The sequence below is a fragment of the Maylandia zebra genome, linkage group LG8 (assembly GCF_041146795.1).
Source record: "Maylandia zebra isolate NMK-2024a linkage group LG8, Mzebra_GT3a, whole genome shotgun sequence".
In the NCBI taxonomy this organism is placed as follows: Eukaryota; Metazoa; Chordata; class Actinopteri; order Cichliformes; family Cichlidae; genus Maylandia; species Maylandia zebra.
In genome coordinates this window covers 13,438,795-13,465,330 of record NC_135174.1, presented here as the reverse complement: position 1 = coordinate 13,465,330, position 26,536 = coordinate 13,438,795, and the positions used below count along the sequence as shown (strand labels likewise).

General features: G+C 39.8%; 1 protein-coding gene across 2 annotated transcripts; it reads right to left on the bottom strand.

Annotated features, from left to right (window-relative positions):
* Positions 1 to 25,139, bottom strand: LOC101478294 (alpha-1,6-mannosylglycoprotein 6-beta-N-acetylglucosaminyltransferase B). 2 transcript variants are annotated; one of them, XM_012924722.2, is made up of 18 exons: positions 25,007 to 25,139; positions 24,527 to 24,582; positions 22,088 to 22,203; positions 16,701 to 16,830; positions 16,462 to 16,610; positions 10,893 to 10,957; positions 9,294 to 9,467; positions 9,048 to 9,215; positions 8,779 to 8,948; positions 8,393 to 8,524; positions 7,820 to 7,953; positions 6,393 to 6,526; positions 5,023 to 5,178; positions 4,799 to 4,945; positions 4,542 to 4,658; positions 4,351 to 4,425; positions 2,802 to 2,962; positions 1 to 2,489 (listed from the first exon to the last, which is right to left on the bottom strand). In XM_012924722.2, the coding sequence occupies exons 2-18, from the start codon at positions 24,550 to 24,552 to the stop codon at positions 2,318 to 2,320; spliced, it is 2,226 nt and encodes a 741-aa protein (XP_012780176.1). In that variant the 5' UTR covers positions 24,553 to 24,582; positions 25,007 to 25,139; the 3' UTR covers positions 1 to 2,317. The 2 variants fall into 2 exon arrangements, with proteins under 2 accessions (XP_012780176.1, XP_012780177.1); XM_012924723.2 differs by lacking the exon at positions 1 to 2,489 and having other exon boundaries at positions 2,808 to 2,962; positions 4,547 to 4,658.
* Between the last annotated feature and the right edge of the window lie 1,397 nt (positions 25,140 to 26,536).

Genomic DNA, 26,536 nt, shown 5'->3' with positions numbered 1-26,536 from the left:
GGCTCAAGCTAGAAGCTAGTAGTTATAGTTTTAACACTTCGTAACCTGTCACCTTGGTCTTGGTCACCTTGGTCTGTGAATTTTTCCCTCACTACACCAACATAACCTTGAATTTGCACGGTCTCAAGCACTGACTGTACAGATATTGCACTGAACAAAAAAAAATCTTGCATAGACAGTATTGTTGCCCTCAGGATGCACTGCAATCAGTTTCCAATCAGTCAGTTAGTCTATAGCACCAACATTTTCAGCTGTTTAAAATATGCTTTAGTTGTCATCATATTTTGTGGTGCTGCTTATCAATACTATTGAACTGGAGGTACAAATTTGCAGTTTGCAGCAATAACCACAGACCTCAAATTATCATCCAAATCACACAATGTCTACAATCAAATTGGTTTCTGGCAAACATATGGACTGTTTAAGTTCTGCACGCGTATACCCAATCAGCATGAGGTCAGTAGGCAACCATGGGGAACACTACAACCTTTGTCCCGGCTTGCTCCATCCGTACTTGGGCTTGTTTTTGAAGCCTCGGTTTGAACCCTCTGCTATCAGCCACCTGGGAAGTGAGTGACAGCTTTTATATGCCATAACACATGTAACTGATATGAGTCAATGTGACTCATCCAGAAATTACACACGATTTTCCACAAATTAGTTTCAGAGACGTCCCTCCGAGTCAAAAACAACTTTAATTTTCCTTTGTTTCAAATACCCTCCTGACTTAAATACAAGTCCATTTCCATCATCTTTGGACGGGTCCAGCTAATTTTGCAAAAGTCACATCTGACAGAGCCAGACAAATTCACAGAAATGCACAAAAGCTGTCACAAATATTGTTTTTGTGGACGATTTCACAGCCATTTACTAGTCTATCATGTTGTCAACTAGTCTTGTTGTCGCAGGCCTGAGCGGTCTGATCTCTGAGTGACAACATGTTCTGGTCACATAAAATGTACCGAAGCAAAAAAAAAGGTCTCTTTTTCCACCAGTTCATCAGCGTGTTGTTTCCAAGAAAAACCTCACATCAGTCAAGCTCAAAACAGCAGCTTGTTGCCATTGCTGGAGCCATCTTTGCTAACAGCTGTGCTTTGTAAGTGCAGCACCTCATCACTGACTGTGAGCTGTAGTTTCACCTTTACTTGTTATCATTTGTTTCTTTCACGCGTAGTTGTGCAACCGGTTGGTGGGGGTGATGAGAAAAGCCTGTGTGACTCTTTGAGCTTTCAGAATGGAAATGATTAAATGTACATATGTAAGATTTCCATTTTTGTTCATATCAGCTTGGACCGTAACGCACCCTTGGGCTCTCAACAAATCTGTAAGTCATGAAGCAATCGGGGAATAATCCTGGAACCCCAGTGCAAAATGAGACACTCGTTGTGATTAAAATCATTTTAAGCTTTAATTTCTATTTTTTTAAAAATCATGAAAATACAATTAATTCTGTCTTAACTGACTTTTTTCCCAGGTTTAAATGACATAAAGTTTGCATTTGAAAGCCAAACAATGAGTTCCTTCCTACAGCAATAGTGGGGAAGGGGGGGGGGCATAGATTTAAAAAGAGCTGAGGGGGTTTCCTAAGTCAAAGATGGTTGGGAACCAATGGTTTAGATGACAGTATAATAATGGTCATACGGCTGTGACCTCCCAAATGGATTCAGAGGTTATCCATGATTCACTCCGATAATGAGCCTCATCACTTAGGCTGTCACCCTCTCTCCTTTAAGGCCCCAGGCTAATATCTGCAGCCAGCAAAGCATGAAGGAGCAACATGAGCAGCAATCCCATGCAGCACTGGCCACTGTGATACATTACTGTAAGCGAATGAATAATTAGATACTTATTTTGCATAACACTGAAGCCTACTGCACTGTGTATGACTAGAGTAGGCGAAGAACTGATGTAAACTGGTCTGCTTTTGTACTCGCCGGTGCTAGTTTCCACTTGATTTAAACACATGTAAACACATTTTCCCTGAGGTGCATATTGCCGGCATTCAAAGGCTTTTTTTTCTTAAGCTACAGTAACACTTGACGCCAAGGGAAATCAGGCCTTGGATTTACAGTTCTTCAGCTTGTCAAGTACTTTAAGGAAAGGACATTCAGTCATGGTTACTTCCTCAGAATTGTATGTTATTTGAATGTGTACACGTACACAAACATGACTGCAAGGCTTACAATGGCTTTGGCGGGAGAGCTGTCTCCCTTTTGTTGGGAATCTTTACCTGTACAGCATGCATTGCAGATGGCTCTTTGGTGCTTTTCCTTAGTTCTTTCAGTGTTACTTAGAGGCAGTCAAGACAGATTGCAACCTATCCAGTTAGGTGAGATTTGCAGGGACACAGTCTGCGATAGGACGGATCAGAGCCAGCACAACTGAAAAGCAGGGGCTCCTGCTGGAGGCCACACTGACGACCCCAAGGACTGTAAGAAGGAAACAAGTGGTTGAGTTCCGGCAGCACGCTGGCGCAACTTAATCCAAGCCTGCAAATTAAAAAAAGGTAATTAATTTATTTGCATATACAGTAGTGTACATGTTGATACTATAGAACATTCTACTATATTGCATTGTATTTGTTTAATGGTGTCTTTGTGATCTTGTTCAGTTTTATGGGGAATCCTGGATGTTGTACAAGAAAAACGGCGGTGATTACTGATTTTTATCTGCTGAAAAGGTTACACAGCATTAACATTCGGATCTTATTACCACCAAGAGATCTCAAACATGATTTTATTCATGTTTTGTCCTCGGTCTTTTTCCAGATGTGCATGTGTCAGTGTTTGCTAATTTCTCACCTGGTAAACGCAGCAGGGGTGTTGAGGTGGTGAAACAGAGCCGGCTCACACATGAGGGAGGACCGCCGGCACACACTCACACAGGACTGACCCAGTGGAGCGAGGTGAACCCTCAGAGCACTTTTTGGTGGCCAAGTAGGGACAGATTTACTGCAGAAGTTCTTGATGATAACAAAGAGAAGGAAAAAACTGACAACAATTAGAGTTTGAACCAAGCAAGAACTGAAAAATCGCTCCTCTATCTAACGCTCATAAGGGAACAAAGGCCTGGGAAACAATCCTGACTTTAACTTAAAATCTGGATTTATCTATTATATAGATACACATATACACACATCTTTGATAATATTCTGTTTGATAGATCCACAACTGGAGAAATCTTTTTCTGTCAATACTTTACTCATATGAACTGCAGTTGTGATCAGAAGTTTCCATGCACTCATCATGGGCATGAATGTTATGGTATTGCTCTATTGGAATATCCAATAGGACCCAATAGTAAAGTTTAAGAATTTGGAGGTAGACCTCCATGATGATACCACCACTATGCTGATACAGTGTTGTTAGGTTTGAAAGGCTGAGATTTACTCCTCCAAACATACCTCTTGTCACTGTGGCTAAATAGCTTAATCTTTGTCTCATATGATCATAAAACATTTCTCCAGATGACATCTGGCTTGTCCACGTGGGCAGCTGCAAATTTTTAGTCAAGCTTGAATACATCAATTTTGGAGCATTGTGATGTAAAAAATCGCTTTACAGTGACGTTGGTGTTCCAGGAGTTTCAAGTTCAGGGCAGGCTTGAGCCTTCATGCTTCCTGCGTTGTTCCTGAACCCATATTCCCTTTTGAGGACCTTTGCAAAGAAGTGACACATCTGAATAACTTGTGCTTACGTGCAACTGTCTGAATTATGATCTTGGAATCTGCAGTTGTTTAGAAATGGCTCCAGCTAGTGTAAATCCACAGTTCTCCTTCTTAGCTCTTCACTGAGTTCCTTGGACTTTCCCAATGTTCTGAGGTCAATCCAGTGAGCACTGTCAAACAAATCCTTTTTGTGCCAGCAAAGAGAAAGAGTTGTAGGCTATCATGATCACTAATGAGATGTTAATAGGATTTGGCCTGGTCAAGTTAAAAGACCCTGTAGAACCTTAAACTTATTAAAAGATTGAAGTGAGTGTCTGTATACACCTGAGACTGTAAGTCTAATTTAAAACCTGTGAGGATTAGAGAAAATCCAAAATAATTACCAACTTGTGCACCCAATTTTTCATTTGTAAAGTCATTAACGATGTATGCTGTACAATCATTCCACCCTCGAAAGAACAGTTAAAAAAATAATTAAAAGCCCCAAATTATTGTGTAAAATTCTGACCACAAAAATTCCAACAAAGGCACCGAGGCGTCAACTGATAGGTTTACAAAGGCATGCACTCTTTTTTGAGATTTCCACACATTTCAGAACATACTTCATAAATCTGATTTATGACTGAAATTTGCTGGGGTACCACCTAATAATAATACTCCATCGCTTTTTTACATCTTTGTACCTGGTGAGTGATGTAACCAAGGACCCGCTTCAGCATTCCCACACAAGTGAACTCCTGAGGAGTGAAGGACTTCACCTGCAAGATCAGACATAAACACGCTACCTTAAATGGAATTTGGGGAAATAATATGTGTGCATGTTTGTACTGAGCATACAGTTTAACTGTGATTTAGTATATTTAGTCAAAACTACCTCACTTCTTAGAATCGCTTTGACGGCCTCGCGTATGTCACTCTTGTTGGTCACATCCACAGTCCATACGTAGGGTTTACCAATGAATTCCTCAGCATAAGGGTGCTGGGAGGAGATCTGCGATTGAAAATTATAAACTGTTATTATATCTTTGATAAAATATTGCCAGTATTTGGGATTCAACAATGAAATAACAATTTAGATAATATAAAATATTTATTTTCACGTTTTATCCCCATGATTTAAGAGTTGCTTGCCTGTCTTGTGGTGGGCTTGCCCTTGTAGAAGTCATTGCTGGCTGATGAGTGTGGAGGGTCAAATCTAGGCTGAATAAAGACACATCCCATTCCTATTGCCTCAATAGGTGCTGGACCTTCATAGGGGAAGCCAAGACCTACAAACAACTGAAAGGGAAGATTTATAATATTGCAGGTTATCCAAAATAATTCTCTTTCTACACTGTGATCGGCTTTAATTAGACCTTAGCTTTACGGAGAAGTTGTTGAAAGTGTTCCTGAGTCAGCAGTCCGTGGTTTCTGATGAAGCTGGGCAGATGCAATGTGTGTCCAGGAGGCTGATAGACTGTGGCGTGAGTCTCCAGTTCTTCACTGATCACTTTCACATACTCATATTTACCCTGGAGATTACACACAGAAAAACAACAACAATAAAAAAAAAAAAACAGATGGATCACTGAGTACATGAAATTCAAGCGTGTTCAAAACCAAAATATACATGATATAAATATTTTCTTCTGTCCTGTGGCGCTATTTATCCATCTGGTGTAAGCTTCCCAATTTTGGTGATACCGGCTGTAGAAATGTTTGCCTTCACATCAGCATAACGGAATAAACATTGCCAGTCTTGTGGTTCTCCAAAAAAGTTCCAAAAAATGCCTTTTAAAAACAGAAATAACGATCAAGTTTCTCAAATAAAGCCACAAACTTTCTGTGAGCAACAGAACCATTTCCGTTCTACCAAAGTGAACCCACCAACCTGGCAAGCATGCAAATAAATGGAGTGGTATTTATATAGTATGGTATTTAACTGTTCTGCTCTAAGTGAATGAAATCACACCACATAAGCCATATTCACCCATTTACTTGGAATTACTTCTGCTCTTTAAAGTGAGCTCAACCTAATAGTTGCATCGAGATCAGGGGTTCAGTGTTTCCAAAGTTTGCTCAACAATATTTGGTAACATGTAGACTGGAAGATGCCCTCTGCCCCCCTCCTAGCTATCTACCACTGATGAGACACTTGACATTAATGCTCCGTGTCTCATCTATAAGGTTTGCTAGTTGCATGTTTTCTTTGGCTGGCAGGCATAGTTTGGTATAAAGGCAAAAGCTTCACAACAATTGCCATGGAGCTTCAGATTTACTTATCTTTTAACTTTTCAACAATTCAAGTGGCTAGTACCCTTAGTAACGCAGTTATTAGCAGTACCATCTAGAACTATCGTACTCGAGAGAAGGCAGACATTTTTATACCCAATATCTCCAGTGCAGTTCACACCAAAACATGAATCCTTAAATAAGTAGTTCTACAGGTCTGTCTATTAACAAGTATTTTTGAGTTTTGGGTGACGTACAAACTAAGATCTAGTCGATATGGTGGCCACGAGGTTTCAAACGCATTGCAACTTAAGGAAATGTCAACGTGTTTTTTTTTCTATTGCCATTGTGTTTTATTCAAGCTCAGCTGTGTTGTGTGTTTTTTAATAGTTGGTGTTTTCCTAAGGTTGCAGTGCATTTAACCTCTCATAGCCATCAAGTAGAGGACTTCTTGGCATAATTTGTTGTGAATGTTTGTTTTCTGGTATATATGCACTTTTTTTGGTCCTCATACCTGCCACATGTAGTCCTGTTTTCCATAGACCACCGCTATCCTGTCTTTCTTGTAGCTCACTGGCTCGAGCTCGCTTCCCTTCCTAACGGTTCCTTCACTCACAAAGCCCAGGAAGGAATTATCAGGAGTGTGAGCTGGAGAGAACAGAGCAAAGAGGACTTAAAGGAGATCTAAAAATAATTACTCAAGGGTTTGAACTTCAGCTACGTTCAGAGAGAAAAAGGTAAAGCAGCAAGTCAGTCCAGTAAGTTTTTGGTAGAAATGCTGACAGACTTGAGCAGAAACTTCTCCCTAACTTGGTGATTATTTTAACTAAACTGTGATCAAAGACGGTGAACACTTATGAACCTATCTGCTCTGAAGATGACATAAAGAATAAGCTGATTGAGAGAAATGTGAAGGCTACTATTGCCGAGGACGCTTATTAGGACTATAGTTGAATAACAGTTTATATTAAAATTCTGCAAGAGAGGAAAAACATGCTGTGCAGCATAAATCATCCGCTGAAGGAAATGAGAACTCCACATATATAAGAAGGTTAGGTGTTTGGATAGGCAGCTGCCACCCTGCTGCCCTCTGACACACTGAGGTAGGTGTGAGAGATGAGTATTTACTTTAAAAGGAATGTGCCAGCAAAGGTGTGTGTTCAAACATCGATTTGTAACCTTTGCGTGTGTGTGTGTGTGCTGTCCTCTTGTCTCAAGATACTTGTTTAAAAGACCTTTGCCAAATCTCCCCTCATTCACCCAGCACAGAATTTCCTGCTGGCTCCTTTTCAGCTCCACTTGTCTCCAGCGTCTGTCTGGGTTCACCGCTTCACACACACCTATCAGATATAGTAGTGATATGCAATGAAACACTGCTATGGTCATGCAGCTTGTGGGGGTTTGGAGAAAAGCTGGGAGTGAATGAAGCGACCTTTGGTTTCTTCTGCCTGTTTACAGTTCTTGTTTCCTGTAATCCTTCAGTCAACTGTCTTCCTCTGGACTTTTGCAAAACAGAAGCATAAATGCTTAAACATTCTCAAACTTCATTCTTTTCTTTCCTCCTACCGTGTCCTTCTTCTGTTTTGTTTTCTTTCTGTCTTTTGGTCCTTCTCACATCCTCAACTAACACCCCCCTCCTCCTTTAGCAGGACAAATAAACAGTGTTCCAAGCTGAGGGATGAAGAGTGGCTCTCGGCCCAGGGCTTCCAGCTTTTCTCCATCTCCCGGCAGGGTGGGAAAGATGACAAGGAGAGGTGTTGGAATGAAAGCTCCGTCTGGGCACGAAGTTTATTTAACCTTAGCTGTTAATCCTCTCATTGTAAGGACACTTAGAGGGTTGCATTGGAGACATACTGTATATTTAGAGTGCATTTTAAGATAATTGTATCCATGCGTAGGAAAGACATAGGTACAAATCAACATGCGTACAAAATAACTTACGGAACATGGTCATGTACTGTAGAGGTTGGAGATCCCAGCTGCCCCACAGCGTTTTATATCCATGGCTACGTGCGTAGCTCGCAAAGTTAAAGGCTGGTTCAGTGCCAAATGAGTCCAAGATTCTGAAGCGACACCTAGAAAGATTGTTGTTTTTGTCATTCATTGATATACTTATTACTACATGTTTTGGCGCATAAAGCTGCAATCATCATGTGACATACTTATATTTAAAATCTCACAAAGCCCTGAATGTGTCGGGCAAATATCAGGGCCAATAAAAACTGGACAAAACAACATGTAAATGTTTAATTGCTTTGACTAAAGGATCTCACAGTTTTCCTACTTCACACTGAAACAATAATCGACTAAAGCAAGCTGTATAAACGTGTCATATAAGTTCAACTTTATGGAAAACAGAAGTAATTTTTTTATTATTGTTGTTATTATCACTGGTGGGTTTTTTATTAATGACAATAATGGTAGTTTCTAAATCATTTATGACTACATCAAAAGTCTTCATAAGAAAGGACTTGAAATGTACTTCCTATATGATCCAGAAAATTGTTTATGTACTGGTAATGCTTGAAAGCCAGTCCCATGGCTCCTTGGAGGTGAGCGAGGCCATGATAGTCGGTATAAATGAGGTCAAAGGTGAGGGGCCTTTGGATCGGACAGCTGCCTCTGCCTGGAGCAGCACCTATCAAGCTGAATTAATCACAACAAACACAAGTCAGGTTCTAGAAAGGACAACAATAATATTGTTTCCCTCTTTTCATCACTACAGTGTAAAGTAATCACAGATTAGCTGGACTGACAAACACAAGGTTGTGTAAAACATGTATAAACTGGCTTTAAGGTCTGTAATTACATCATATATCAGTGATGCCAGAGTATAAATCCTATTCAGTCCAATTAACTAATGAAATTATGTCAAAATAAATAAAATTAGTAGTAGTAACCTGTGAAGTTGGTGCTGTGAGGTGCTGAAGATCAGGTTGTGGCCAAGGATTGTTAGGCAAGCGCTGAGGTCTGCCCACTGAACCAGTTCTCCTAAAGGACCACCTCTTTCCACCATTGCTTCAAAACGCTGGCCAACACTTCCAGATAGGGCACCAGGATAAAGCAGCACCTAAAGTATATAAAGTCCCAAATTATTATTTCATTGATTATCGACTATATAAAATGAAATACCTCAATAAACTTTAATCACTTATACATATACATATACCCTCATCTGTGTGGAGACTGTGTTATTGCTGCTCTCTTTCATCCTCAGACCAGCCTGTATCCACCGTTCAGACATTTTTTCCACTCTGGAGCGGATAAACTTCATTGCTGGGCTGCTGTTGTTGCTGATCGCCTCATACAGTGGGAGTAGAGATTTACGTATCTCAGCCTGCAAATGATTATAACATGAAAGCAGTGAAAATGTCATCATTCCACATCGACATACACAGGCGCATCAAGAAGCTACCTTCTTTGTGTGAGCTTGAGGTTTCTGATGCCATGGCAGACTAGAGTGGTTTCTTCCATCTCGAGGGGGACAAAAGTCCTCTGTCTGGCTGAGGTAAGTCAGTACGGAGCAAGTGGTACCATCCACTCCATAAAAAGCATAACAGGGGTCTGACTGCCACTGAGCCTGCAGGAACTGCCACAGAGAAACTTGTTATGTTATTAAACATGTTTTTTACCTGATCAAAATTGGTCTTTGTACACTGCAAAAACTGAACCATAAATGACACATTCATTTCACTGCCATTCATTTCAATACAACTGAACTCATTTCACTTTTATTTATATAGCACCAAATCGCAACAGCAGCATATTATAAGGTAAAGACTCTATAATAATAGAGGGAAAACCCCAACAGTGGCTCCCTATGAGCAGGTACTTCGCAACAGTGGGAAGAAAAAACTTCAGTTTAACAAGAAGAAACTTCTGGCAGATCCAGATTCATGCTAAGGCAGGGCATCTCCCATGATTGGTTGGGGGTGAGGGGAGAACGATAAGACACACTGAAAAAGAGCTGGAGATTAATAAAACTAATGATTAAATGCAAAATGGTGCATAAGCACAAATAGTGAAAACAGAGGAGTGAAGAATAAAGGCTCAGTGCATCATGGGAAGCCCCCAGCAGACTAGGCCTATTGCAGTGTAACTAAGGGAGGATTCAGGGTCACCTGACCTAGCCCTAACTATATGCTATATTAAAAATGAAAGAGAGAGCGTCTTTAGGTAGAGAGTGAGTAGGTACCTTTTTAGATACTGTTTCTAAGATTTTTAGAACAGAGTACAATAACCTTACTTTTATCTTAATTTAGAAACAGTAAGTTAGAGGTCTTTATGTTTTTAAGACATTCCTGCAGATAAACTAATTGCTGTGTGTCATTTTGCTTCATGGGTAGAAAGAGCTGGTGTCATCTGTATAACAATAAAAATATACGGTGTACCTTCTAAGGGAAGCATTTATAATGTAAATAGAATTGGTCCCAGTACAGAACCCTGTGGAACTCCACAATTAACCTTAGTGTGTAAAGAAGATTCCACATTTAGATGAACAAATTTTTGACATTGCTTCCACATACAGTAGAATAGAGCTTTAGTCACACCCTCTCACAAAGAGAGAAGAGAGAGAAAAGTATAGATCAGGTGATTACAATGAAGGAACTAAATGCATTTGTCAGCAACAACTAATTTGCTTAGAACTTGATTGTGTATGGACAGCCACAGAGCGTCTTTTCCATTTACAAGGACTAGTATTATCGGGTTTTTAAGAAAATGCACAACACTTGTGTTACATAATGAATTTAACATATTGGCCAGTTACAGATATTGCGTCATAAAGCCATGGATGGAGCTGATACAATAACAAATCTATTAGCTAAGTAGGATTAGAAATGGAAGTCTTGTCTCTTGACCAGAAATAGATATTGACAAAAGTCATTCAAGGTTGAAATGTTTGCTAGGATGTCTTCATAGTAAAAATATATATTTTTTAAAGCATTTTAATATGGGCATAAGCATTCCAATACACCAATTAAATTTGCACTCCAAAACATTTCCACTTTCTCACCTCCACCTTCTCTGCACATACTGGATATGCAGGATCCACTGGCACTTGACACTTCTCGTTGGACCCTGTGGGGTAACATATTAACCGTCAAACTTTTTTTTCCTTTTTATGGCACTTTTGAATGCACCATTATTCTTTAATTCCTGCATCAGTAACAAAACGTATACTGTTGAGTCACCTCAACTCGGCTAATGAAGAACAGCGGACAATAACTTTGATATACAACCTCTTGACTGAAATGTGCACAGTGAGTAGCAGCCATCAGCACAATGTATAGTGCTGCCATGCCTGTATGAGGTATTAGACTAGTGCTCTCAGAGACCCTTTCCCGTAAACCCCCCACCATCTCTAGCCCATGTCAATCAACTGGAATGAATGCACTCACGCACACCTGACACACCTGCCTCCTACCAAACATTCCCATTTACCATGCTGGCCTTGCCAAAGTACACAGTCCTTAACTGTGTAAAACAACCTAGTAAAAAGGGAAAGAGAGAAGAAAACTTGTAGGCTGAGCTGAAGCATGAGCACCTAAAAACAGTGTTATGCTATACGAGCACAGCAGAAAGAAAGAAAAAACCTTCTGCAAAAACAGGAGTATGGGCAGACAAGTTGGTGAAAGGACTCCTGGGTAATTCAGACATATTTTATGAGTGTGAGGTAATGTAGGAGGGAGAGGGTGAGGGGCGAATAGGCTGGTATTGGTGGGAAGTGTGTGCCTCTGAATATGCGGGTGGCACATGTGGACATGCATGTCCACAGAAGTGTGTCTACAAGCATATCCATGTGATGGTGTCTGTGTGGCCTAAACTATATGAATTCCACTTTTTGAATCATACTTACCCATCCCCGGCACTCACATACCCATACAATCCTTCGCGTGCTAACTGGCGTGCGTGCGTAACCCGACTCTCACCTGACACCTCACAGGAGGGTCGTAACGTAAACTTTTTTCCCTCCCCATGCCCAGTGGATTGGTGCTGGCTATGTGGGACTTGTTAAACTTCTATTCAAGGACTTCATCCCCCATAACCACCTGCACACACACTGACCTGTAGACCCACCATTCACACCTTCTATTATCACAGCTTGTTAATTTCAGTGTGTGGTTAACCTTTTCTAAGGCTGTGAACCATACATTTGGCTCAGAGGATCACTGTACCGATACAGGCACCCACAGAGAGGTAAGTAACCAGCCAATTATTGGGATTTTTTTTATTATTTAGTATAGTCAAAGCACAGTTTAATTTAAAAAAGTATAATTCTTATTGGATCTTGAACAATGGAGTGCTTCTAATGAAGGGAACTCTAAAATTAAGTTAAACTAGGAAAGATTTATATGCCCGACCTCTCAGTGAGACCCAGTCAGCCAAATTTAATCTCCTCAAATTTGGTTTTGGAAAACTTGAACTAACTAATAATTTGATTATATGTAAATTTTCCATGTCATTTTGTTTCATAGTTAAATTGTTAAATTTAATGGAATCTGATAAAATTAAATATACTTGATTGTTATACTGAAAATATTATACTGAATATATTTTTAATAATTAATTATTTGAAAAAAATACACCTTTGATTTTACATATTTCAGTTGCAAAGAATCTTTATATATACAGGATATACAGTTGTATACTGACAATTTACAAATTCTGAATGGAAAAAATAGTAATATAAAAAATGGTAATTCACTTTTTGCAAATTTAAAATTGAAGTTAAGTAACTATAACTTCGGGTTGTGCAAAAGTTTCGGCATCCCATTAAGTCATCTGTTTTGTATCAAGCTAAAAGTCTGTCTTTATTCTGTCTGCAATGTCCTGCGGATAACTATAACTCCTGAAATAGTTTTAGGTGGTCTTGTACAGTGGGGCAAAAAAGTATTTAGTCAGCCACCGATTGTGCAAGTTCCCCCACCTAAAATGATGACAGAGGTCAGTAATTTGCACCAGAGGTACACTTCAACTGTGAGAGACAGAATGTGAAAAAAAAAATCCATGAATCCACATGGTAGGATTTGTAAAGAATTTATTCGTAAATCAGGGTGGAAAATAAGTATTTGGTCAATAACAAAAATACAACTCAATACTTTGCAACATAACCTTTGTTGGCAATAACAGAGGTCAAACGTTTACTATAGGTCTTTACCAGGTTTGCACACACAGTAGTTGGTATTTTGGCCCATTCCTCCATGCAGATCTTCTCGAGAGCAGTGATGTTTTGGGGCTGTCGCCGAGCAACACGGACTTTCAACTCCCACCACAGATTTTCTATGGGGTTGAGGTCTGGAGACTGGCTAGGCCACTCCAGGACTTTCAAATGCTTCTTACGGAGCCACTCCTTTGTTGCCCAGGCGGTGTGTTTTGGATCATTGTCATGTTGGAAGACCCAGCCTCTTTTCATCTTCAAAGTTCTCACTGATGGAAGGAGGTTTTGGCTCCTTCCATCAGTATCTCACGATACATGGCCCCATTCATTCTGTCCTTAACACGGATCAGTCGTCCTGTCCCCTTGGCAGAAAAACAGCCCCATAGCATGATGTTTCCACCCCCATGCTTCACAGTAGGTATGGTGTTCTTGGGATGCAACTCAGTATTCTTCGTCCTCCAAACACGACGAGTTGAGTTTATACCAAAAAGTTCTACTTTGGCTTCATCTGACCACATGACATTCTCCCAATCCTCTGCTGTATCATCCATGTGCTCTCTGGCAAACTTCAGACGGGCCTGGACATGCACTGGCTTCAGCAGCGGAACACGTCTGGCACTGCGGGATTTGATTCCCTGCCGTTGTAGTGTGTTACTGATGGTGACCTTTGTTACTTTGGTCCCAGCTCTCTGCAGGTCATTCACCAGGTCCCCCCGTGTGGTTCTGGGATCTTTGCTCACCGTTCTCATGATCATTTTGACCCCACGGGATGAGATCTTGCGTGGAGCCCCAGATCGAGGGAGATTATCAGTGGTCTTGTATGTCTTCCATTTTCTGATGATTGCTCCCACAGTTGATTTTTTCACACCAAGCTGCTTGCCTATTGTAGATTCACTCTTCCCAGTCTGGTGCAGGTCTACAATACTTTTCCTGGTGTCCTTCGAAAGCTCTTTGGTCTTGGCCATGGCGGAGTTTGGAGTCTGACTGTTTGAGGCTGTGGACAGGTGTCTTTTATACAGATGATGAGTTCAAACAGGTGCCATTCATACAGGTAACGAGTGGGGGACAGAAAAGCTTCTTACAGAAGACGTTACAGGTCTGTGAGAGCCAGAGATTTTCCTTGTTTGAGGTGACCAAATACTTATTTTCCACCCTGATTTACGAATAAATTCTTTACAAATCCTACCATGTGAATTCATGGATTTTTTTTTTCACATTCTGTCTCTCACAGTTGAAGTGTACCTCTGGTGCAAATTACTGACCTCTGTCATCATTTTAAGTGGGGGAACTTGCACAATCGGTGGCTGACTAAATACTTTTTTGCCCCACTGTATATGTTTAAAATTCCCCTGCAGATTTTCAATAATGTTGAAGTCAGAGAACAGTGGGAGTCATTCCAAAAGCTTGAGCTCACACTCCTTGGAGATTTGCAAGGTGTTATTTTATCAAATTCCTATGGCTTTTTTGGCCAAATGGCACAATTTAGCATTTATTTGTCCCTCAAAGAAGTCTTTTATATCCAGACATTGCTTTACGTTGTTCACACGAGGACTTTTATGATGAGGCTACATGTAGAAGCTGTTAGTGCAGCAGATAAGAGAAGTTCTTTCAAAAGAGGACACACGAGCCACCGTCTGTGTTTGTTTCTATTCAGTCACTGATTTGAAAAAACCCAGTAGTAACTTGAATTTTTTTGAATTCTAAAATTGTTCGATTTGGCCATCGTAAGTGTTCTTTCCTTTCCCTGTTTAGTGCATAGTCAATTGACAGTAACACTTTATAATACAGCCCATAACTAAGGGCACAATTTTCCTGTAATTAAATAGGATTTCAATGTGTTTAATTGAAATTACAGTGTAAATATATTTATCTAAAAATAATCAAAGGGAGGCAAAGTTAAGCCACTCTATATTTACCGAATACTTATGTTGAAAGAAGGAGAAATATTGTTTATTTTTCCGCTATGTTACCAATGAATAACGTAATACTTAAGGTTACTGACAGTATCATTATTTCTTTGTTTCCTGTAAAAACCTGACTTTTTACCTCCTTCTAGTGAAACTGCCTTTAAGTAGTTTTAGGCAAATATAATTGCAATTCCAAATAAAATACATTATAAAGCCATTTAATTACAGCGGAATTACCCCCTTAGTTGTGGGCTGCATTGTAAAGTGTTACCCACTTTTTTACTCTCAACTAGCATGCAAAGAACTCTATGAGCTGCATCCATAGATAGGTTTTTAGCACTCATGGACATATGCAAACCCGATGGATCAATTACAGGGTGCTTGGAGTTTAGTACCTTACCCAAGGATACTCTGATGTACAGATGCGGGAGCTGGGGATCAAATTACTGACCTCCTAAATTGGCAGACAGCTTTTGAAGTGTGTAGGTGATGATTGGCTAATGAGGAGATGTGTCTGAAACAAAAAGCATTATCTGCTCTACAAAAATAAAATAAAAAATAAAATGTGTGAGTAACTTCAGACTTGTACAACTGACTTCTAATTCTTGACACGTATGATTTGACACTAGGACGATTCAAAAACACTGACAACTGCCAGCACAACCCCTCAGCCTCCTAGTAGACACATCTGTGCTGTGAATATTTGAATGAAATTTAAAATATTCACAAGATTTTCAGAAAACTTCTTCTGACCTTGAGGTCAAGGTCACTGAGATTCGAACTCATCCAAGATTTTTAGTAGATACCCCTATGGTATAAATTTGAAACTCATACGTTGTCTCATTCTGAAGTTATGACATTCACATAGTTAGGTGTCCACGCCAGCTAAACCTTCTCACAGCCCCTATGCATATGACTGAATATGACAGGGTTTACTTTGTCTTTTGGTTCAGCAGATAGAGTTTCTTCCAGAAGTTTTTTCCCAGATCTCATCTTGACTACCACAACTCCCTCATTTTAATTCCTACAGAAACTGCAAGCTGGAATTGTTTTTTAGCTGCTTAGAGCGACTTTTGGTCAGAACAAGGTTTAGAGTCAGCAAATTTGCTCATTGTAGCTTTGAAGCTGTAGTGAGCAGAAAATTCCTAATCACAATTTTTGATGTGTTTACATTTGAAGAAAGATTTATTTTTAATGTCAGTTTGTTATTGTAGGGGTTGTATTCCCTTTATTTTTACTTCAATAATTACCACTAAAGCAAATATTATTTGCTCATGGGTGCCCAAACCATTGCGTACAAGTTTACAATTTCCACCCACAGGAAATAACAAATCCAAACTGAACAATGAAATACAAAACTGTCTCTTGAAGTCAAGAAAAAAGTGAGCACATATGGTAAATCTATTCCTGTATCATCGTTTTAGTTTAAGAGAATCGAGGTTGATCATTGTAAACACAATGTAAACCATGTTAAGTCATTTAAGAAATATTGGAAGTGATAAAAGCCTGGACTTCACCTGTGTGTGATCTACGGCTAACAAGTGGTGTTGGAGCTTCAGCCTGATGGTGGTGTTGGTGGTGACGGCTGAGCTGATCAAGCCTCTGTGATACTCTTTTCAGCTCTCTTTCTACTAAACGAGCCAAACCTTGCTGGTCCTGTCTGAAGCTGGGAAAAAGCAGAAACCCATGTGTGACCACAAAAATGCACTATAAGTCATATCTATATTTAAAAATACTGAGCTCCACAAATCAATACCTTTGCAGCAGCAAAGTGAGATCATTTCTGGTCAGCTTGGAGCCATCTTTCTCTCTGCTCAGCCTCTGTACCTGAGTATTCAAAGCCTCCAAGCGAAGAGCCAGGTTACGAAAGCTAAGCCCACGCTGACCTGTAATTTAAAGTATACGCATAGAGTATGTCACATGTTGTAATCTAGAAGTGGTATTATTAAGTCTAAAATGAATATTATTAGTCTATTAAATGAAGGTATTCATAAAAACACACTCTTTCACTACAAAGAGCACTATTGCATTTTATTTGACTAAACTTATTTGCTCAAACCTTGTCCCATAAACCCCAAGAAATAGCAAACTCAGTGGGTTAAAATGTGACTTTAAGGTTTCCTGACTGAGCAACAATGAATGATGAACCAGGAGGGAGACCAGTCTATTTAGCGAATGCTTGCACATTCTTTATTAGAGGTCACGCTAGTTCAAAATACTGACCTCACGTGCTTTAGAAAAGGCTCTTTAGCGTTCCAGTTTGCCGGTTGGACTTGAAGCAGACTGGGTTTGAGTCCCGCCCACAGCCCTTTGCTGCATGTTTTCAAACTCTCTTACTCTGCTGTCCTGTCTTTCTTCACTATCGCTATCTAATAAATCAAAAATTTAAATAAACAACAATAATAATAATAATAATCAAGCAAAAAGAAAAGTCTCTGAGGTGATATACAGTCATGGTTAGGAGTTTACATCCCCACCTCATGGGCATGAATTTTGGACTTTTAATGATTTCTTTGAACTTTTCTTTTTCAAGGGTAGATATGATTGAGTAGCACAAACTGTTACTGACTTAAATGTTGAATTTTCTTTGATCGTCAAAGGGTCAAAGTATACATAAAGACCCACATACAACCCCACTAATAGTTGGTTAAATTTCCCATAGCAAGTTCCACCTCGAGCAGATATTTATGGCATAATTAGTTTACTCTGCAAGGCAGAATTAGTATAGTTGATTTGAATTGTTTGGTTTCTTGAAATGGATCCAGCTTTTAAGTGTTGTCCACAAATTTTTAACAGGGGTGAATTCGGCGCTTTGGAAACACCATTCCAGCAGCTTAATGTTATCCTTCTTTAGCCGTTCCAGAACCAGTTTTGTTGTGTGTCTGGCATCATTGTCCTGTTGGAACACCCACTTGTGTTTCTATGTGCTCCAATCTTCTAACTGTTGATGTGAGGTGTAGTTGAAGAATCTGGAAGTAGTCCTCTTTTTTTAACTGCTCCATCCACTTCGTGCAATGCACCAGTACCACTGGCAGCAAAACAGCCCCGAAGCACCGCGCTACCACCATCATGCTGGACAGTTGCTGTAGTGTTCTTAAATTTGAAAACCTCACCTTTATACCTTCAAACATACCTCATGTCATTGTGACCACTAGCTCAATTTTCTGACTTGTTTGACCATCAAACTTTTCTACAGGAGGCTTGTCCCCGTAGGCAGATGCAAACTTCAGTCGAGGTCAATGGTGTTGATTTTTTGGTCTGCACCTTCTCAGTAAGATTCATTTCAGTGTTGACGGTGACGCTGGTGTTCCAGCAGTTTCCCATTCATGGCAGACTTGAACCTTCCTGGTTCATGGGGTTTTCCTAACTATCTTAACCGATTTCCTCTCATCTAAGGGTGACAGTTTGAGTCTTCCTCCAGACCTTTGCAAAGTGGTGACACATCTGAATAACTTGTGCTTACGTATAACTGTCTGAATTATGACCTTGGAATCCGCAGTTGTTTAGAAATGGCTCCAACTTGTATAAATCTACAATTCTGTTTCTTAGCTCTTCACCAAGCTCTTCACCAAGTTTCTTTGGACTTTCCCAAAGTTCTGAGTCAATCCAGTGAGGGCTGGTGAATAAATCCTTTTTATGCTTGCAAAGAAACACTACCAGTTGTAGTCCACCATGATCGCTAATGAGAAGTTAATAGGCCTTGGTCCAGTGAAGTTAAAAGACACTGTAGAACCGTAAACCTATTAAAAGATTTGTGTAAATTTATAATAGTCCTTCTGACAGTTGTAGACTTCTCACCACAACTGTACACATAAATGAAAAAAGAGGTCAGTTGCCCTACGTCACCATACATACATCTTGCTAGTTGACCAAAGGAGGTAGGTTACAGTGATATTTTTAACACTGACTATTATGACAAGTTAAACAAGAACCCTCTACTTCTTGAGTTTGGGCATGTGGACTGAGTATATAGTAACTGGGTGACCTAAAGCAGAATTTTTCATTGTCAGAACCTCAGTTAGACAGCCCTCTAACTGTGAAAATAGCGACTGTATGTTGCCATAAATACTGATGATGATGCTTAAAGAGTTCAGAGTGAAACAGCGTAATATATTGAGGATGTCTTGACCAAACAAAAATTCTATTCACAAAGAGCATTTTAAAATTGTTTTGCTGGCATTGAGCATCAAATATTGAGTGCTACACTGGCTTTAACTTGTGATGCACAGAGAAAATCATAATGTCATTTCATCTTTGTTTGCTCAGCTGATTGTCAACATGTTATTACTGGCCTGCCAGGGCTCCTTTGGGTGCAGAGACAATGAGAGAGGACATGGGACCCTGCAATAACTTACAAGCTAACTGCATGACTGTAATAGTTCAAAGCTTGTAAAGATTGTGCAGCTAGTAAAATCATGTGTTTCTGTATGTTTACATGTCTGCAACCTTTACTTTAAAGTCGCAGACGTAGAAAATAGAAAATGTTTCAAATCAAATTCAAATCATTCCTCATTTGTGTTTTCTTTTTCTTTTTTTTCATATATTTGTCACAGTTACATGTTACAAATCCTTAAACAAATTCTTATAATAGACAAAGATAACCGGAATAAATACAAAATGCAGTTTCTAAATGATGATTTCATTTATTATGAGAAAAAAGTTATCCAAACCGACCTGCCGTATGTGAAAAAGTAGCTGGCAGCTAAACCTAATAATTGGTTGTGTCAACCTTGGCAGCAAGAAGTACAATCAAGCCTTTGTGATAACAGACAAATACTCTTTTACTACACTGAAAAAGAATTTTGGCCCATTCTTTTGTGCAGAATTGTTTTAATTTAGCCACAGTGGAGGGTTTTTAGGCCTGTTGTCATCATACTAACGTATCTTACTGGGGTTGAAGTACAGAATTGACTGGGTCTCTCCATTAGCCAATCAGAGGTGCACTTGCATATGATCATTGTCCTGCTGCTTAACCCAAGTGCCACTGAGCTCAAAGGCAAAAACTGCTCCCCAGACGTTGTCTTTCAGGATTTCCTGGTAGATCGCAGAATTGATGGTTCAATCAATTATGTGCATCAAAAATAAGCCTCTGCAAGATAAGCAGTTCAGAAGGTTGGATCTAAGAGTTCACACTTGGAAATTGGAGCAGAGATGCCAAAGGGATCAAACGCTGGGTCAGGGGCTCACTGGATTTTATTCCTTGTTGCCAAAAAAAATCCCCAAAAAGCAAAACTAATGCTAGAAAACAAACGCGTTCATAAATACTTTGTGAACCAAACATCTACGCTTTTATAGGCCCCCTGTCAGTCAAGCCCCCTTAGAATCATCACTTTTCTCCCTGCCTGCTGTTCTTCAGATGTTTTTCTGGGTCCTTTTGTGTCCTCCTGGATGAGTTGTCAGTGCACTATTGGAGTCATTTTGGTTGGTATTCCTGGAAAGATTTGCCGCTATTCCAAGTTTTCTCCATTTCTGGATAATGGTTCTCGCTGTCGTTCACAGGAGTCCCAAAACCTTAGAAAGCCTTTGTAAGCTCTTGCAGCCTATTGGATGTCAATGTCTTTGCCTCTCTGTTCGTTCTTTAAATCGTACCATGATGTGTTGATTTTCAAGCTCTTTTAGCCTGCTTCACTTTGTCAGACATGTTCTGTTTAAGTGATTTCTTGAATCAGCAGGTCTGGCAGTAATCAGGTCACGGTGTGGAAAGTGAAACTGAACTCAGCTTTCCAAAACAATGTGGTTAATTACCGTTATTTCATAATTTAATAGGAGGGGCAATTACTTTTTCCACAAAGGGCAGGTAGGAAATGAATGAATGAAATCATCCTTCAAAAACTGCATTTTGTATTTACTCGGGTCATCTTTGTCTAATATTAAATGTGTTTGATGATCAGAAAACTGTAAGTGTGACAAATGTGCAAAAAATAAGAAATCCTGAATTTTCATAATACGATATCAGTGCAATCGGGCATCATTTTAAGATTTAATATATCAAATAACTTTGCAAAACTGCAGATTTTCCACAGAGATGAATGTTTGGTGATAAATGGGAGCTGGATTAATTGTGTACAGCTATCGTGGGGCGATCGTGGCTCAAGAGTTGGGAGTTCGCCTTGTAATCGGAAGGTTGCCGGTTCGAGGCCCAGCTCAGACAGTCTCGGTCGTTGTGTCCTTGGGCAAGACACTTCACCCGTTGCCTACTGGTGGTGGTCAGAGGGCACGGTGGCAACAGTGTCCGGCAGCCTCGCCTCTGTCAGTGCGCCCCAGGGTGGCTGTGGCTACAATGTAGCTTGCCATCACCAGTGTGTGAATGGGTGGATGACTGGATATGTAAAGCGCTTTGGGGTCCTTAGGGACTAGTAAAGCGCTATATAAATACAGGCCATATTCCCATGTGGTATTTTTTCCAGTACAACTACTGCTGGGTGGCTCTTTGTACACAACTTCTGGTGGGTCCCACAGAGCACAAAGCAATTGTGGCTGTGTGTGTCAGTGGCTTAAATGCAGGAGTGGGTTATACTGTCTGCTAAAAACAATTTTCCTAGAATTTGAGACGAAAAGCATCGGAATGTTTAGACAAGTATCATCTTTTGTGGTTGCATTTTGAAACCGATTCACTGGTAGGCACATTGTTCAAGTCTTTCACAAAAGAGCTGGCTCTTTCTTATGTTAAGTGTATATATTTGGTTACTAATCCTCACAAGACAGCTATTTTTATTCACTGTAGAAGCATATTATGTATAAATGTATTCCTATGTGTGGCATTACCACACTTCATATAAGTCAAGTGAAGTGAATTAAGAAACCTTCCCAAACAACCTTGTCTACACCATCTTAAATGCCTTCCTTTAGAGAAACAGTTTAGCCAGACAAATGATTTTGGGATTGGCCACAAACCCACAACTGTCAGACGCCTGGGAGGGCCCACCGGGAACTGTGTACAAATCTTCATATAACACTGGCAAATCAGTCAGGTCAGATCTTAATCTCTGCACACAAAGAGCTTCTTTCATAATCACTGTTGCCCAAAACTATGGTAATGTGGGTGCGCGCTAATGTATTACCATTTTTGCATTTTCAGAAAAGTTTTAATAGGAAACTAAATCCACTTGTAAACTAAACTGTGTGTTCGTGTGTATGAGTTACCCAGATCCTCGGGTGAGCTCCCTGCAGGATCATCTCTGGTCATCTCCAGTGGCACCCACAGGCTCTGTAACAGCAGGGTGACCACAGACAGGCACAGACACAGCACCAGGCAGCCACTAGAGGGCACAATACACAGAGAAACACTCTACAGAACAATCAGTGGTCACCAAGCCTTTTTTGGTGTGATGTACCTCCACAGCCCAGCAAAATAGGCTCATGTATCCTTATTTGAAACTGGATGTTATTCAGTGTTGTGTTTTATGTTGACACACTGTAGAAGCCATTGTAGACTTTGTCCTACCTGTGAGTGGGTTTACTTTGACTCTAACTCTTCCACTAGTTTTAACTTTAAACTATATGCTAACACAATTTTAACATTATTGCTAGCTTTACCTATTAGCTACTCGTTTTAGATAATTATTTAAGCCGTTTTTATTACTTTAATATCCCGTTTCTTTTAGGTTAAGCCTACTTACCTGTTACTTTTGTTAGCAGTTGTTGTTGCTTGATGATAAGTCTACCTTTGGCAGACAGTTTAAGCTAACTATTTCAGCTACCCCATAGCCTGCGTTTTTAAACTGACAAAGGCTATGTCCACACGTACCCGGGTATTTTTGAAAACGCAGATTTTTCTATGTGTTTGCACCTTTCGTCCACACGAAAACGGAGATTTTTAAAAACTCCGGCCAGGGTGGATATTTTCTAAAACTCCGTTTTTGCATTTAGTGTGGACGAGAAAAACGGAGAAAACGCAGCGTCAAAGATGTGCGCCTTTTTTGACCTCACAGTGTGCGCCACGTTATTGTTTCGGTGAAATGAATTGCAGTGTTTAAATGCTTACATATATACACACATTTACTCTCCAGCTTTGTTTACTTTTTCCCACCGAGGCTTCTAGACTTCTGATTGGCCAACATTTCTACACGGTTAGGAATATAGCGCCACCTGCTGCTTTGGCATGTTCCTAGCAGCGTTTTCCTTCATTTCTGCCTTTACGTGTGGACGGGATTATTTTTTAAAACGAAAACGGAAAATCTCCGTTTTCAAAAATACCCGTGTACGTGTGGACGTAGCCAAAGAATGTAATTGAATACAATACAGCGTTAAAGTCAGAAGCTATCCCTCATTTTTATACATTGCTTGGATAATGGGACATAGGTGATGCAGTTTACATGGAAATTCAGTATATCAGGCAAATGCATGGTCATTTTGTATGAACACATTTATTCTTCACACAGTTTGAACTCTCTTAGGCATCTTTCATGTAATTTTATTAAGTAGTTTTCATTCATCATTATCCAGGCTTTTTCTTTTCTTTTTTTCTGTCTTGAGATGATCCCACTCTGGGCTTTGGCAGGCCAGTTCATGAGTTTCGTTGTGATTTTCTATCTAGATATACTTTTACTACATTGTTGAAAAATTAAGCTGTTGATAATTAGACTTTTTCCAGATGGTGGATCAAATCTGATGGTAAAGTCTGGCTCCTTGAAAGCAATATATAAAGAGTAGTTAAATACTTTTGCATAGTATTGAACTACCTCTAAAATATTAATTTTATATATAGGTGTATTTTGTTATCAAATCATAGTTCACGTCTTTTCAAATGGTTGAGGGTGTAGTTTTGCCTTTAATCTCTAAAAATGCCCCCAAAGAGAACCTGTCTGACAAGACACCATTTGCTGCAGTAAAATCAACACCATCTTGTTGTTATTATTTCCTTTGATTGTTTATTTTTATTATTTATTGGCCATGCATCTTGCAGGAAATAAAACATCACTTTTTAAAATTAGTTTTCACCATGCCCAACCAGTTAAATGTCCTTTAAACTTTATAAATTTAGTTTTAGTAGTAACCTTGATGCGATTAAAAAAACACACACAGGCGGACTTTGCCTTTCACTAAATTCATTTAGTGAATGTGGAGAGCTAAATTGTTCCATGACTTCAAGTGAGGGGACTCTGGCGTGTAAAAACAAGTATTTGAAGATTTAATTGGGGCTTAGAGAGCCATCACTCTCTCTCACTTTCATCAGGCCAGTAAAAGTATTCACCCTAACCCGAAAACATACTGCATAGCCAGGCTCAAATGCCCACACAATAACTTTGAGGGCTCTCCTAGTGCCTATAAAGCTCCAGATTCAGATCCAGATCAAATTATTTTCCACTCAGTTGCATTTCATCAAAATTGTCAGTGCACTCATCACAAACTTTGAGCTGAACGGCTCAAAAGCCTCACAGGAGAAATCATGTTAAAACAAGTTACTGAGTAATGGTTGGCCTACTGCTGGTGATATCACATGCTGGGGAGATCCAGTTATGCACTAAAACCAGCTAAACAATTAGCTGTCAAAATGAAAATGACAATTTCAGGCAGCCAAAGGAAGAAAAGCAATATGTGACCTGTTTTTCTACTGTGAGCTATAACGAGACTGGGGCTTACCTACGAGGCCGCAGTGTGACGCGCATGGCCCTCAGTTTACAGGGAGTAGGATGTCACTGTCGAAGTAATAACATTAGAAATTCCAATAAATTAAACATGCACTACACTGCAAAAGTGGTACGGTTACATTTCTTATTAACTAATTTGGATTGAAGTGACAGAAAACCATTGTACTTTTTCTTTTTAAAATTGCAAATTAATGGGCACACTTTCCAGCTAAACTCCATCAACAAATTTTACAGGCATAAATAGATGTCAGAGTAATGCTGCTGCCTGCAGGAAAAACCGCCAGCTTGTTTGGCCAGTGGTCTTTCGGCATTTCTGTTATGTTCATTAGACTGATAGAGATGCTAAAAACAAAAAAACGCCTGTCACCAGCCTGTTGTAGGTCAGTGTGAGTCATACACAGAGATGTCTCAACAGTTTGCCTCACAAAACCAGTCAGCACACAGACAACCACACATTCAGAAACATCCTCACCTCTGTAGGCCTTCAACCCAACCCAGTGGCAGCCATCTGGCCTGCTTTGAAAACACAAACTTGAAAAAGCAAATAAAGTTAAGGACGGGACGTGGCTTGCCTCCTTTTTTACTTCTTTCCGCTCTCTTTTCCCTCCGTCTCTGGCCCTGCCTTTTCTCTCTCTCCCAGGGCCTATGGGTAGGCATCCTGCGGTAGTCAAGGGAACCAGACTCCCCTTTAAAGAAGACAATACCCAGAGTGCTGCTTCGGCCTTTCAGAGGTACAATGGAGCCCACGCTACTGGGTGTCACTTTCTTTCAGGCTCACATTAAGTCCTAGTAGTGAATTAATACACAAGCTGGGAACTTATTTAGGTAGCTCAGTGGGTGCAAAGCTTTGGTGCTAAATGAAATGTTATAGACACAAGATGGAAGGAACTTAATGACAGTGAAAATCATAATGATGGTGATAGAACAAAGAAAATGCCCACTCGAAAGTGTGTAAGTAACAATGCAGGGAAAAGATTGTAAGTTTGACATGTTATGTTGTAACTATGTCAGGGTTAGATAGAATTTCATGCGTTTGAGGCGCAGATTTTGGTGTATGTAAAAGTATGTTTCACCAAATCTGATTATGAATTACTTCTGAGATGGCCTTATAGTCCAAGTCCTGCAGTGGAAAGTGAGAAAGTGAAAATGAAAAAGGTCTTTCTAAAGCACTCCAGTGTTAACTTGGGCTTAAACGTTATAGCAGAGCATTTTTTTTAGGGACCTATATTTTCTTTGTCCTATTTGGCAGAAAAAGCTCTAATGTGTGTCACGTGTAAGTTAACATGATTCAGGGCAGCAAACATTCTAAGCTGGTTCCTTTAGGAGTAATTTAAGAACACAAACTCTACTGTTTTTGTGAGCATGTAGGCTACGAGTACATGTATGCTGTAAATACACTACATCCGGCTTCTGAGAAAGTTCTTCCATTGAAACGCTCCAAGTGACCACCATGACTGGCAGTCATCAGGAAATTCACAGAAGCATAGTTGCCTTCTTAACCTGTTCCTAACTCTGCTTCATTCTTTCTCTAGTGCCAGTGGCAGTAAACAAAGTGGATCATGCTAACGTGGTCCCAGAGGACGCATTACGATGCATTTTGGTACAACTAGGATGTCGCAGTACAGTTTTCCCCCAAAGAGACATATCGGTGTCTATGATGTGGCCACACCTCTGGTAGAATGAAAAATAAAATATGTGGGCATAGACACACCTGTCACTTCATATACCTGCTTTATTGTGGCAACAGTCCTGCTGTTTAAACAGAGCTTTTCCTTTATTCTTCCCATTATAACACACAAAGAGCTTTTCTAAGAACTTGAAGCTCGGTTAGATAAGATAAGATAAGATAAGATAAGATAAGATAAGATAAGATACCTTTATTAGTCCCACAAGTGGGAAATTTCATGTTAAGCCAGAATGAAAGGACAAGTCAAACTGGCCCTCTCTTCTTGCTCAGATCATAAGTATACAGGGTAGTTTCGGCTTCTTTATTCGTCCCCTA

Bases quoted from the DNA above. Each gene is read 5' to 3' on its own strand.
- LOC101478294 (XM_012924722.2), bottom strand. From the start codon at position 24,552: ATGCGCGTCACACTGCGGCCTCGTAG. The intron at 22,204-24,526 runs GTAAGCCCCAGT...TGTGCCCTCTAG, and splicing joins GTCACACTGCGGCCTCGTAG to TGGCTGCCTGGTGCTGTGTC. The intron at 7,954-8,392 runs GTACATAAACAA...CAATCTTTCTAG, and splicing joins CTGGCTTTCAAGCATTACCA to GTGTCGCTTCAGAATCTTGG.